Raw genomic sequence first — 12,106 nt, 5'->3', positions numbered from 1 at the left:
CTAGGGTTGAACAAGAATTTCTGGGATTCTGTGCACACCAAAGAACAAAACTATAAGTAAGTGCATAGTGTAACCTCAATACCATACAGTCATACAGCTGTAAAGCACAGGCACAGGCCCTTTGGTCCAACTCCTCCATGCCAACCAGATATTCCAAATAAATTTCGTCCCATTTGCCAGCATTCGGCCTATATCCCTCTAACTCTTTCTTTTTCATGTACCCATCCAGATGACTTTTAAATGCTATAACTGTATCAGCCTCCGCTGCTTCCTCTGTCAGCTCATTCCTTATACCCACCACCCTCTGCGTGTAAAAGTTGCCCCTTAGGTCCCTTTCCAATCTTTCCCCTCTCACTTTAAACCTATGCCCTCTAGTTTTGGACTCCCCCACCCCGGGGAAAAGATCTTATCTATATACCCTCTCCGTGCCCCTCATGATTTTATAATCTCTATTAGGTCACCCCTCAGCCTCTGAAGCTCCAGAGAAAATAGTACCAGCCTATTCAGCCTCTCCCTGTAGCTCAAGCCCTCCAACTCTGGTAAGATCCTTGTAAAATTTTTTATGAACCCTTGAACCCTTTCAAGTTTTACAACATCCTATCTATAGCCACGAGACCAGAATTGCATGCAGTATTTCAATAGTTGCCGAACCAAGGTTCTGTACAGCTACAACATGATCTTCCAACTCCTATACTCAATGCATTGACCAATAAATGCAAGCATACCAAATGCCTTCTTCACTATCCTATCTACTTACGACTCCACCTTCAAGGAACTATGACCATACACTCCAAGGTCTCTTTGTTCAGCGATGCTCCCGGGACGTTTTTATATTTCAGTGTATAAGTGCTGCCCTGATTTGCCTTTCCAAAATGCAGCACCTCACATTTACCGGAGTTAAACTCCATCTGCTACTCCTTGGCCCATTGATCCATCTGATCAAGATCCCATTCTACTCTGAGGTAACTTTCTTTGCTGTCCACTACAGCTCCGATTTTGGTGTCACCTGTGAACTTACTAACCGTACCTCCTACCTTCACATCCAAGTCATTTATATAAATGACAAAAAGCAGTGGACCCAGCACCGATCCTTGTGGTACACCGTTGTTCACAGGCCTCCAGTCTGAAAAGCAACACTCCACCATCACCCTCTGTCTTCTAACTTTGAGCCCATTCTATATTCAAGTGATTAGTTGTCCCCATATTCCATGTGATCTAACCTTGCTAACTGGTCTACCGTGAGGAACTTTGTTGAATGCCTTACTGAAGTCCAGATAGATCACGTCCACCCCTCTGCCTTCATCACTCCTCTTTGTTACTTCTTCAAAAAACTCAACCAAGTTGGTGAGACACAACTTCCCATGCACAAAGCCACGTTGTCCATCCCTAGTCAGTCCTTACCTTTCAAAATACAGGTAAATCCTCTCCCTCAGGATTTCCTCCAACAACCTGCCTACCACCAATGCCAGGGTCACCGGTATATAGTTCCCTGACATTTCCCTACCATCTTTCTGAAATAGTGGCAACACATTAATCAACCTCCAGTTTTCTGACACCTTCTCAGTGGCTATCGATGAAACAAATAGCTCAGCGAGAGGCCCAGCAATCACTTCCCTCGCTTCCCACAGAGTTGTAGGATTTACCCACCTTTATGTGTTTTTTAAGACATCTAGCACTTCATCCTCTGTAATTTGGACATTTTTCAAGAGGTCGCAATTTATTTTCTCAGGTTCTCTACCTTCCATATCCTTCTCCACAGTAAGCACTGATGCATAATACTCGTTTAGTATCTATCCCATCTCCTGTGTTTCCACATATCGATTTTTAACAGGCCCAATCCTTTCCCTTTAATGTATTTGTAGAATCCCTCTCGATTCTCCTTAACCGTGTTTGCCAAAGCCATCTCATGTCTCCTTTTTGCCCTCCTGATTTCCCTCTTAAGTGTACTATTCATATTTTATACTCTTCTAGGGAATCACTCGATTTCTGCTGTTTATACTTGGCAAATGTTTCCTTCTGGATGTGAGTTTTCTCGCTGAGCTGGAAGGTTAGTTTTCAGACGTTTCGTCACCATTCTAGGTAACATCATCAGTGAGCCTCCGACGAAGCGCTGGTGTTATGTCCTGCTTTCTATTTATCTGGTTAGGTTTCCTTGGGTTGGTGATGTCATTTCCTGTTCTTTTTCTCAGGGGATGGTAGCTTGGCTCCAAGTCAATGTGTTTGTTGATGGAATTCCGGTTGGAATGCCATGCTTCTAGGAATTTCCTTCTTATTCTTGACCAAAACCTTGATTTTGCTAGTCATCCAGCATTCCCTACACCTACCAGCCTTGCCCTTCACCCTAACAGGAACATACTGTCTCTGGACTCTCTTCATCTCATTCTTGAAGGCTTCCTATTTTCCAGCCGTCCCTTTACCTGCGAACATCCACCCCCCAATCAACTTTTCAGAGTTCTTACCGAATACCATCAAAATTGACCTTCCTCAATTAAGAAATTTAACTTTTGGATCCAGTCTATCCTTTTCCATCACTATATTAAAACCAATGGAATTATGGTCACTGGTCCCAAACTGCTCTCCGACTGATGCCTCAGTCACCTTCCCTGCCTTATTTACCAAGAGTGAGTCAAGTTTTGCACCTTGTCTGGTAGGTACATCAACATACTGAATCAGAAAATTTTCTTGTACCCATTTAACCAATTCCTCTCCATCCAAGCCCTTAACACTTTGGCAGTCCCAGTCTATGTTTGAAAAGTTAAAATCCACTACCATTACCATCCAATTATTCTTACAAATAACTGAGATCTCCTTACAAATTTGTTTCTCAATTTCCCACTGTCTACTGGGGGGTCTGTAGTACAATCCCAATAAGGTGGTTATCCCTTTCTTATTTCTCAGTTCCATCCAGATAACTTCCTTGGACCTAATCGCTGAAAGATCTTCCTAAATACAGCCAAAATATTATCCCAATTCAAAAATTCCATTCCCCTTCCTCCCTTGCTCCCCTTTTCTATCCTTCCTATAGCATGTATGTCCTGGAACATTAGATTGTCAGTCGTTTCCATCCCTGGGCCACGCCTCTCTAATTGGTATGTCATTCCAGTCCCATATGCCTAACCACGCCCTGAGTTCATCTGCCTCCCCTGTTAGGCTTCATGCATTGAAAAAATGCAGTTTAGTTTAGTCCTACCTTGTTCTCTACTTAGTTCTTGCCTGTCTGGTCTGTTTGACTTACTCCTTTTTCAAACTGTACCAGTCTCAGACTAATCTCTTTCCTCACTATCTACCTGTCTCCCACTGCCCTGAGTAACTCTAGCAAACCTCCCCACTAGTACATTAGTTCCTTTCCAATCAATCCTTCTGATACAGGTCACTTCTACCACAGAAGACATTCCAATGATCCAAAAATGTGAATCCTTCTCCTGTGCACCAGCTCCTCAGTGACACATTCATCTGTTCTATCCTCCCATTTATACCCTCATCAGCTTGTGGCACTGGGACCAACCCTATTATGGGGAGGTGATAGCCTAGAGGTATTATCGCTGGACTATTCATCTACAGGCCTAGATAATGTTCTGGGGTCCTAGATTCAAATCCCACCACAGCAGATGGTCAGATGGTGGGAATTGAATTCAATAATTATCTGGAATTAACAGTTTAATGATGACCATGAATCCATTGCCAATTATTGGGGGAAAAAAAAATCTGGTTCACTTATGCCCTTTAGGGAAGAAAAGTGTCATTCTTACCTGGTCTGGCCAATATGTGACTCCAGACCCACAGCAATGTGGTTGACGCTTAACTGCCCCCTGGGCAATTAGGGACGGACAATAAATGCTGCCTAGCCAGTGACACCCTCATCCTGTCAAAGAATTAAAAAGACCCTCAAGGAATTACTTTTTAAATTCCAGCCCAACGTCCTATATTCTCTCCTTAGAATCTCATCCTTTTCTCCTCCTATGTTATTAGTTCCAATGTGTACAATGGCCTCCTGCTGGTCCCTCTCACCTTTGAGAATATTCTGCACCCTCTCTGAGAAATCCCTGGCTCCAGGGAGGCAACACCCCATTCTGATGTCTTGCTGTCAGATGCAGAATCATCTGTCTGCACCTCTGACTAGAAAGTCCACCATTACTCTCGACTGGTTGGAATCTGGCCTGACCTTCATTATATTACAGCCAGTCTTGGTACCAGAAACCTGGCTGCCAGTGCTTCATTCCCCTGAGAGTCCTTCACCCCCTACATTTTCCAAAACAGCACACTTGTTTGAAATGGGGACTGCCATAGGAAACTCCTGCACTGTCTGCCTACCCCTCCTACCTTTTCTGGAGTCCACACATCTACCTGACTGTATCTTCGGTTTATCTCCCTTCCTGCATCTGCCCTTCCATCATACCCCCTAGCTCTTATAAATTCTCCATTGCCTCTAACTTCTGCTCAAATGAATCCTTGCAATCCAATACAATTCGCAACCAAACACACTTCCTGCAGAGATAATCATTAGTAACATGGAAATGCTCCCTAAACTCCCAGATCCAACAGGAACAACATATCAGTCTACAAAAGGCCGCTTTTTCACCTTAACAATCCACAGACCCAGAAAATTGCACAGTATTACTGCTCTAAAAGTACTGCTCCAGGCTAGTTTAGTACCTTTGTTTTTATATTTTTAAAGTTGAATCAAGAGACAGATCTCAATAACAACATACAATCAAAAAGAAACCCATGTACTCACTATTGTAGATTTACAAAAGAAAAACAGTAAAGTTACACTTTAAAAAGCCATTTAGCTGCTCCCCTGCTGTGAGCTCCCACACACAGGTTTCTTCAAGGTCAGCTATGAACTTTACTGTTTGTTTATTTTCCTTAGAATGAACTCCGATGTCCAGAGATACTTGAAACCAGATAGCAAAGGCAACAGCCATGCAGGTTATTGCTGGGTCAGATTGCAGTTTAGGTTTCTTTCTCCATTTGAATCACTTCCCATATGATCACTACCTTTGTCTCTCTTCCTCCTTTTTAAAGTGCTGTTGTTTTGATTATTTTTCCCCCAAAGTTCAAAAACAATGCAACAGCTTATAAAACAGTAATTACTGCTCCTATAATTTAAGGAAATCAGCTTCAACAATGAAAATGCCTCAAAAAAACAAACAGCTCTTACAGCCAAAATTTTTTTTCCCGTCCTTCATCTTGGATTACTTTAACATTTTGTCAGAATTAAAAAGGGGCATTATAGGTCATGTCTACAGAATGTGGAACAAACTGAGACAGAAATATCTTCAGATATTTTGAAGTAAATGCAAAGTGCTAATGAATCTGCCTACCCCTCCTACCTTTCCTGGACATCACACATCTACCTGACTGTATCTTTGGTTTATTATTCCTTTGGTTTATCTGCCTTTCCATCATACCCCCCCCTAACTCTTATAAATTCCCCATTGCCTTTAACTTCTGCTCGAATGGATCCATGCGAGTTACTTTGGAATCATATTGGACCCAACTTTTGCCTGAATACTACAGCTAGCTGAAATCTGTCTGTAACTGAACTTTAGGATAAAGTGAAGTCACATTCGAAACTTGTTCCTCCATGAGCGAAAGCTAAATCTCATTTTCTCAGTTATAATACACATCTTGCAACACCAGTAGCAACCCAAATACATTTGGATAGGAACCAAAAGAACAGTGGATGCTGTAAATCAGAAAGAAAAACAGAAATTGCTCGAAAAACTTAGCAGATCTGGCAGCATCTGTAGAGAGAAATCAGTGTTAACATTATGGAGTGAGTGACCTTTCCTCAGAAAGACTAGACCTCCTGAGCTTTTCCAGAAACTTATGCTTTACAACTGAACATGCACAGTTATTGAATAGTTATTTACATAATTTTAAACTGTTACCTGACAAACATTTCCAGTGTCAGAGGAACATCTGAACTGAAGAGCAAAAATGGGCTTTGAGATAGATGTGGGTAAATGGAATGCATAATATGGATGTTAGGTAAATTGATTAATATTTTGTAACATTTTTACTACAGCCATAACTTCTGTAAAATTCAGGAGCATGAACCCTTATTTACATTACTTTTCAAGGAATGCAAGGAACTGCCTTAGCAATACAACATTATTGTTAGATAGTTACAGAAGTTCTAATATTTTCTTATACAGTGCTTTCCAACACTGTTAGATGGCAGAGATGGGTGGGAAGCTCATTTTATGATAATGCACTAACTGGGTAAATATAAAACACTTACTGCTTAAAAAGTGATATTTGGTACATTTGTTCAATAACCATTTTACCTTTGAGAAAGTCAAACAGTCCTTGTCTTGCTCTTTATCCTTTACTTCAAAGTCATAAAGTGCTTTGCCCTGAGGTGGAGGCTGTGGAAGAGGCTTGATGCATTGAATATAACTAGCTGGGAAAAAGCCATGGGTACCATTAAGCTCGCCATGATACCAGTTCTCATCCACCTTACGTCGTAGAATGATGAGATCACCTTTGCAGAAACTAAGATCGCCAGGTTCTTTCCCTTCATAGTTGTAGAGAGCCTTAGCACATGGTAACTGTGGAACACTCTGAAATCCAAAGCACAGCAATGATTAATGTTTATTACCCGTGCACAGTAAATAGATGCATTCACATCAGAGCTTCATACTTTGTACTGATAATTCCAACTTCCAAATGTAAGCATTATTTCCATTTAACTGAAATGTGGTTAAATTGGTACTTGTATTTCAGCAGCTTTTACCATAATGTGACTGCCTAATTTTACTCAAGATTCTGATCAAACTTGAACCTCCACTAAAAAAAACAATGATTTAAAATAAAACCACCATATGGGTCATTCACTCAAGTTTTTTTTGGCTCCAATTCCACAAATATTGAAGTGAAATAAATTTATTCTACGTTTGTAGTGTTAAACTATTTTTGGATAAGAGTAGCTTGCTTGTGACAATAAACAGCAGAAGAGGCTGGAGTTACTCAAAATGCAGTTCTCAATGTAGTCTGCCTATTCTGAACTGTAACCAAACAAAAGAAAGGAAACAGTTGCTCTAATTTTCTTTTGGCCTGATATTTCCCTTAGACCAACCACTTTACAATTACATATACATAAGAAATCCTGAAAATCTGAAATTGAAACAGAGAAAACACTGGAAATACACACCAAGTTCATCAATAACAGAAATAAATTAAAAGGTAACAACATTTAAATATTAACCTTTTAGTTTCTCCTTTCAGTTGAACATGGAACATAGAACATTACAGCATAGTACAGGCCCTTCGGCCTTCGATGCTGTGCCGACCTGTCATACCGATCTGAAGCCCATCTAACCTACACTATTCCATGTACATCCATATGTTTGTCCAATGACGACTTAAATGTACATCAAGTTGGCAAATCTACTACCACTGCAGGCAAAGCATTCCATTCCCTTACTACTCTCTTGCTGTCTATTTTCAGCATTTTCACACATTGCATTTTGTATCCTCAACATGGCTGTGGTTCTAAAATATATCCAAAAATGAATCATGGCCTGAACCATAACATTACATGTATCTGTGGCATGTGCATCAGTATGATCATGATGTGTAAATGTATAATGCAGTTTCTAACATGGAAAGAGAGTCAATCCAGATTCTGAAATCAGCAGCTGAGTTATACAAAGTGTTGTGATCCTGCAAGGCTCAGCTTAAAAAAGTCAGGGGTAGTGGGAGATGGCCCAGGCACTCATTAGCCTGCAGACAGGATCTGTGCCTCATAAACACAACACAGCAGCAGCTCAAGGAGGCAGCTCATCACCACCTTCTCAAAGGTAACTAGGGATGAGTAAGAAATGTCTGTCGGTGAGGGGGTTGCCCACATCCCATGAGTGAATACATAAAAATCCCTCCTCAGGTAGTTGCTGCTCAATCAGAGGCTGACAGTACTAAGCACCAGGATCACCACTGTTGTTAAGGCAAGGCTACACGTGGGAATTGAGGAAGTAGTCTGTGTTGGGTTAGGATTTTGTTTGAGGTGGTGGGGTCAAGGGTCAGTGAGGGAGCAGATGTTAGACACGATGGAGGTGTAGGAAGCCTGGTACAGTGATACTATCATGGCAGATGGTGCAATTTCAAATCAATAGAAACAAATCTGGAATTTAAAGCCAACGCAGTGGCCACCATTGTCCATTGTTGTACAAACCCATCTGGTTCACTCACATCCTTCAGGTAAAGAAACTACCATCCTTATCTGGTCTGGCCTATATGTGACTCCAAACTCACGGCAATGCGGTTGACTCTCAACTACCTTCTGGGTGATTCGGGGTCGGTGGCTAGGACCTCTGATTGGCCTACAGGGATTGTTAAGGAGGCCTGCCTACCACATGCCTGTGCAGGAAAACCTGCCAGGCTGCTCACTTGGCATTGGCCTCTCTAGCTGCTAGCTGCCCACATTAGGGCCTCAATGGGCCGTGCAGCATGACTCCTGCCACTGGATTTAATACGCCCTCTACCTCACACTCAGTGAGTAGCATTAAATCTGACTCCAGACAGCCATTTGAAATGTAACCAACGTGTCCTTTTATTTCATTGTAGTGTGGGATCGATTCGTTGAGTGCATTGGCCCTTTAATATATCTTTCATGAGCTGCCCTCTAGCAGCAACAACTTAACCTAGCCATACAGTTTGCATCAAACACTTATCATAATAACCAAGGGTCAACCATAAAATTAGGTGTCTAAGTTTCTTTCAAGGAACTGAAATAAAACTGGACTACTTGATTACTGGCTTCACAGGTCCTAATGTTGGGCACACTCTGCTGTACTGATAAATTGTCTAAGTTACATGGCACTTTCATTATTGCAAAGGATAGACAATTAAAAAAATGTTTAAAGCGTCAGCTATTTTTGTATGTGTGCACTGAGGTGAGGGATAACAGTCTCTTTTAAAATACTTCTTTTTTGTGTAGTTTGAGGAAGACCAGGTACTTTACAGGTTTAAAAGTGGTGATCTTCTGCCCATTTGTGAGCTTGCACCATACACAGTAAATATTGACCTGAACATGATAGCCATTGTCCTGCAGAATAACCTTGACACTTTCTATTTCTGCATCAAACTTGTAATGTCAGCAAATAGCAATGGCCCAACTTGCAAGACTGCTGATGAGGTGAATTTCATACTGTGTGGAGATGCAATTCTAGCCGCAACATCGACTGGTGAAGGTAAGTTTGCACAGATCAGCAGGGGAGAACCCGTAAAGTCTGAGCAACAAGCACAGTGAGGATTGAGAGTGCATTTGACAGCTCCATCTAATACATGAATTTGAGCACATACAGTCAAAGGATGGAGGAAATAAAGTATGAAAGGAAATCATTACACACAGTTGCAGATTCAATGTTTGTGAACGTTTGTCACTAAAACAGAAGTTTACTGCACAAATTATGAAGTAAGTAAATTCAATAAGTAAAGACTCAAAAATGCCAGTTATGCTGTTATATAGCAATGATTCTGTGCAGATGTCAATGGCTTCTTTCAGCAGCATGTTAGTCAATAGACTTGACACATTGACTAGGCATTGCCATCAATACTGAGGTTATATGTCGTCTTTAAGCAAGTGAAGAAATCCTCCACTGTGCATTTGGTAAAGTCACTCCCTGTCTTGGTCTGGTCAACCATTTGATCAAGTCCTGCTATGCATTTACACAATAGAGTGCAACGAAACATCATGATTGTATGTCTCTGGCAGCCCAAATTTCAAAATCAACTTAATGGGATAATTATTTCCTGATAATTCAATAAGTAGTTAGGGAAGCCAACTCAGAGCACAGCTGTTCCATGAGATGTTTTTCCTCCAAACAAGATATCATTGCTTGACCCGTCATTTCCAAACTGTGTGTTATAAAGCCATTTTTTAAAATTTTAGCCTTATTTTTTGACCTATGTTAATAGTTTAAATGGATACTAGGCTGGCTTCCTTCTAAGCTGGATTTATATCAGCAAGAGGTCTCTTTATATCCAATGACCTTGGCTCCAGTCTAAGACCCTGAATGGTAGGACACTGAGTAGTGCTGTTGAATAGAGAGGCCTAGGGATTCAGGTTCATAGTTCTTCGAAAGCTGCATCACAGATAGACAGGCTGGTTAAGAAGGAATTTAGCAAGTTTGCTTTCACTGCTCAGACCATTGCGTAGAGGAGTTGGGACATCATCTTGAGGTTGTACAGGCCATTGATGAGGCCACTTTTGGAGTACTGTGTACAGTTCTGGTTTCTCTGCTGTCAGAACGATAGTATTAAATTGGAAAGGGTCAGAAAAGATTTACCAGGATGTTGCCAAGGCTGGAGAGTTTGAATTAGAAGGATAGTCTGGATAGGCTGGGACTTTTTTGCTGGAGTGTAGGAGATTGAGGGATGACATTATAGAGGTTTATAAAATCATGAGGGGTATAGATAAGGTGAATAGCAATGGTATCTTACTATTTAAAACTAGGGGTATATTTTTAGGATGAGAGAGGAAAGATTTAAAAGGGACTTGAGGGGCAACCTTTTCACACAAATGGTGGTTCATTTGTGCCAAATGAAGTGGTAGATGCAGGTACAGTTACAATATTTAAAAGACATAGGAAAGGCTCAGTGGGATATGAGCCAAATGCAGGCGAGGAGGACTAGTTAAGTTTGGGGAACTTGGTCGGCAAGGACGAGTTGGACTGAAGGGTCTGTTTCCATGCTGTATGACTCTCTTAGTCTCTTGTCGAAAGCTTCTGAGGTTGGCTGTTAGGCCATATCAATGCCCTTTTTCCAACCTAGCAGCAAAATGTAGGAAGTTGGGATGAGTTCTTCCTCTTACATCAAGTTCTGGCATCTCAGGGGACTTTTCCAGCTGGGATGTGACTGGGAATGAACCGGAGCTATCTCGATGCTGTACTATATAACGTGTACATTTTCCAAGCAAGCAGGGGCAAGTTCAAGCGGCTATATTTGATTTAAGAGCTTATTCCTCTAGTAACTTAAACCCTGGCTGGTTGGGCTATTTGGGCTACTTGAGCTCATTGTTCTCAGCTTCATGAGTTGAGACTTGCTCAACGCTGTCCTCTGACACACTGCTGGCTATCAGTGGGGAAAAGAGCATGCAGGGCTGCAAGCAGCAGAACCCGAGTGCTAAGAGCACAGCACTCATGCCTGACCGCAACGCAAAGAGTGCATGTCATCTCGCTGTGCCTGTAAGGGAGTGTAGTCTGCCATTGCATCTCATCCTTCCTGTCTAGTTAAACAGTCATTGTGGCTGCCAGGGATCAATTCATAAAATCCTTCAATGTTAAAATCACTCAGCTGGGAAACTGAGGGCAAATCCTGTAGTCTCTTGGTGATTCTGGGAGAATTGACCACACTTAATATGTGTAAATATGAGGAGCACAACCTTGTTTTTCTCCCTGTGTATCACCAGTTACTGCACTGTCCATCTGGAACATCAGATGCATGTTAGCAACAAGGCCATGCCCTCATTGATCTAAACTTCATCCGGTCTCTCCCATGTTATGCACACACCCTTCCAAAGGCACCACAACCCTAAGTGGTGTTGGATGAGCAGGTCTGTGGCCACAATGGTGTCTGGCATGGGCACGTCTACTGCTCGACAGCCCCATCACATCTTGTCTCCATCAAGCCTCCTTGTAGCATCACCCTGTCCTCACAATCTTCCTCACTTTTCTGTTCCCCCTGTAATTCTTCCTCGGCTTCTACTTCCTCATCCAAGGTTAGGGTCTCTAACGTGCCCTCCACCAACTCAAATGCCAGACCCCTTTGTTGCACTGAGGTACGTAGCACGCAATATGTTATACACTGGCAGGTTCACATTGTATATACTGCCAATGTGGTTGATGCGTCATGAGTCAGAGTCCTTGTTCGATGGTGGTTTCATAGTATCTTCTCTGGCTGCAGCTGGGGTGTAAACAGCCTCCTCCTCTACCCGAGGATGCTTCCATACTGCTGTGGGATTTGTATGAATAGCTGAGGTACTGCCGAATCCCAGAGGACAAAAGAGTCACGGAAATGGCTAGGGTAACAGACATTGACATGAAAAAATCTCTCGGCTAGTCACACGGCAGATGTACATTCAAAGAATGGTAGTCCTTTC

The 12,106-nt window shown here is 41.9% G+C and overlaps 1 protein-coding gene across 2 annotated transcripts in view; it reads right to left on the bottom strand.

The window, feature by feature from the left end:
• LOC125453652 (E3 ubiquitin-protein ligase SH3RF3-like) overlaps window positions 1-12,106 on the bottom strand; it is a 374,596-nt gene that overhangs the window by 104,497 nt on the left and 257,993 nt on the right. For both annotated transcript variants that reach the window (XR_007247806.2, XM_048533495.2), the window contains exon 2: window positions 6,294-6,569. Coding sequence is in view for 1 of the 2 variants with exons in the window: in XM_048533495.2 (XP_048389452.1) it covers window positions 6,294-6,569 (276 nt within the window). In the remaining variant the exon portion in view is untranslated. The remainder of the gene's footprint in view (window positions 1-6,293; window positions 6,570-12,106) is intronic.

The sequence above is a fragment of the Stegostoma tigrinum genome, chromosome 6 (genome assembly GCF_030684315.1).
Source record: "Stegostoma tigrinum isolate sSteTig4 chromosome 6, sSteTig4.hap1, whole genome shotgun sequence".
Classification (NCBI taxonomy): Eukaryota; Metazoa; Chordata; class Chondrichthyes; order Orectolobiformes; family Stegostomatidae; genus Stegostoma; species Stegostoma tigrinum.
This window is presented reverse-complemented; position numbering and strand designations above follow the sequence as displayed.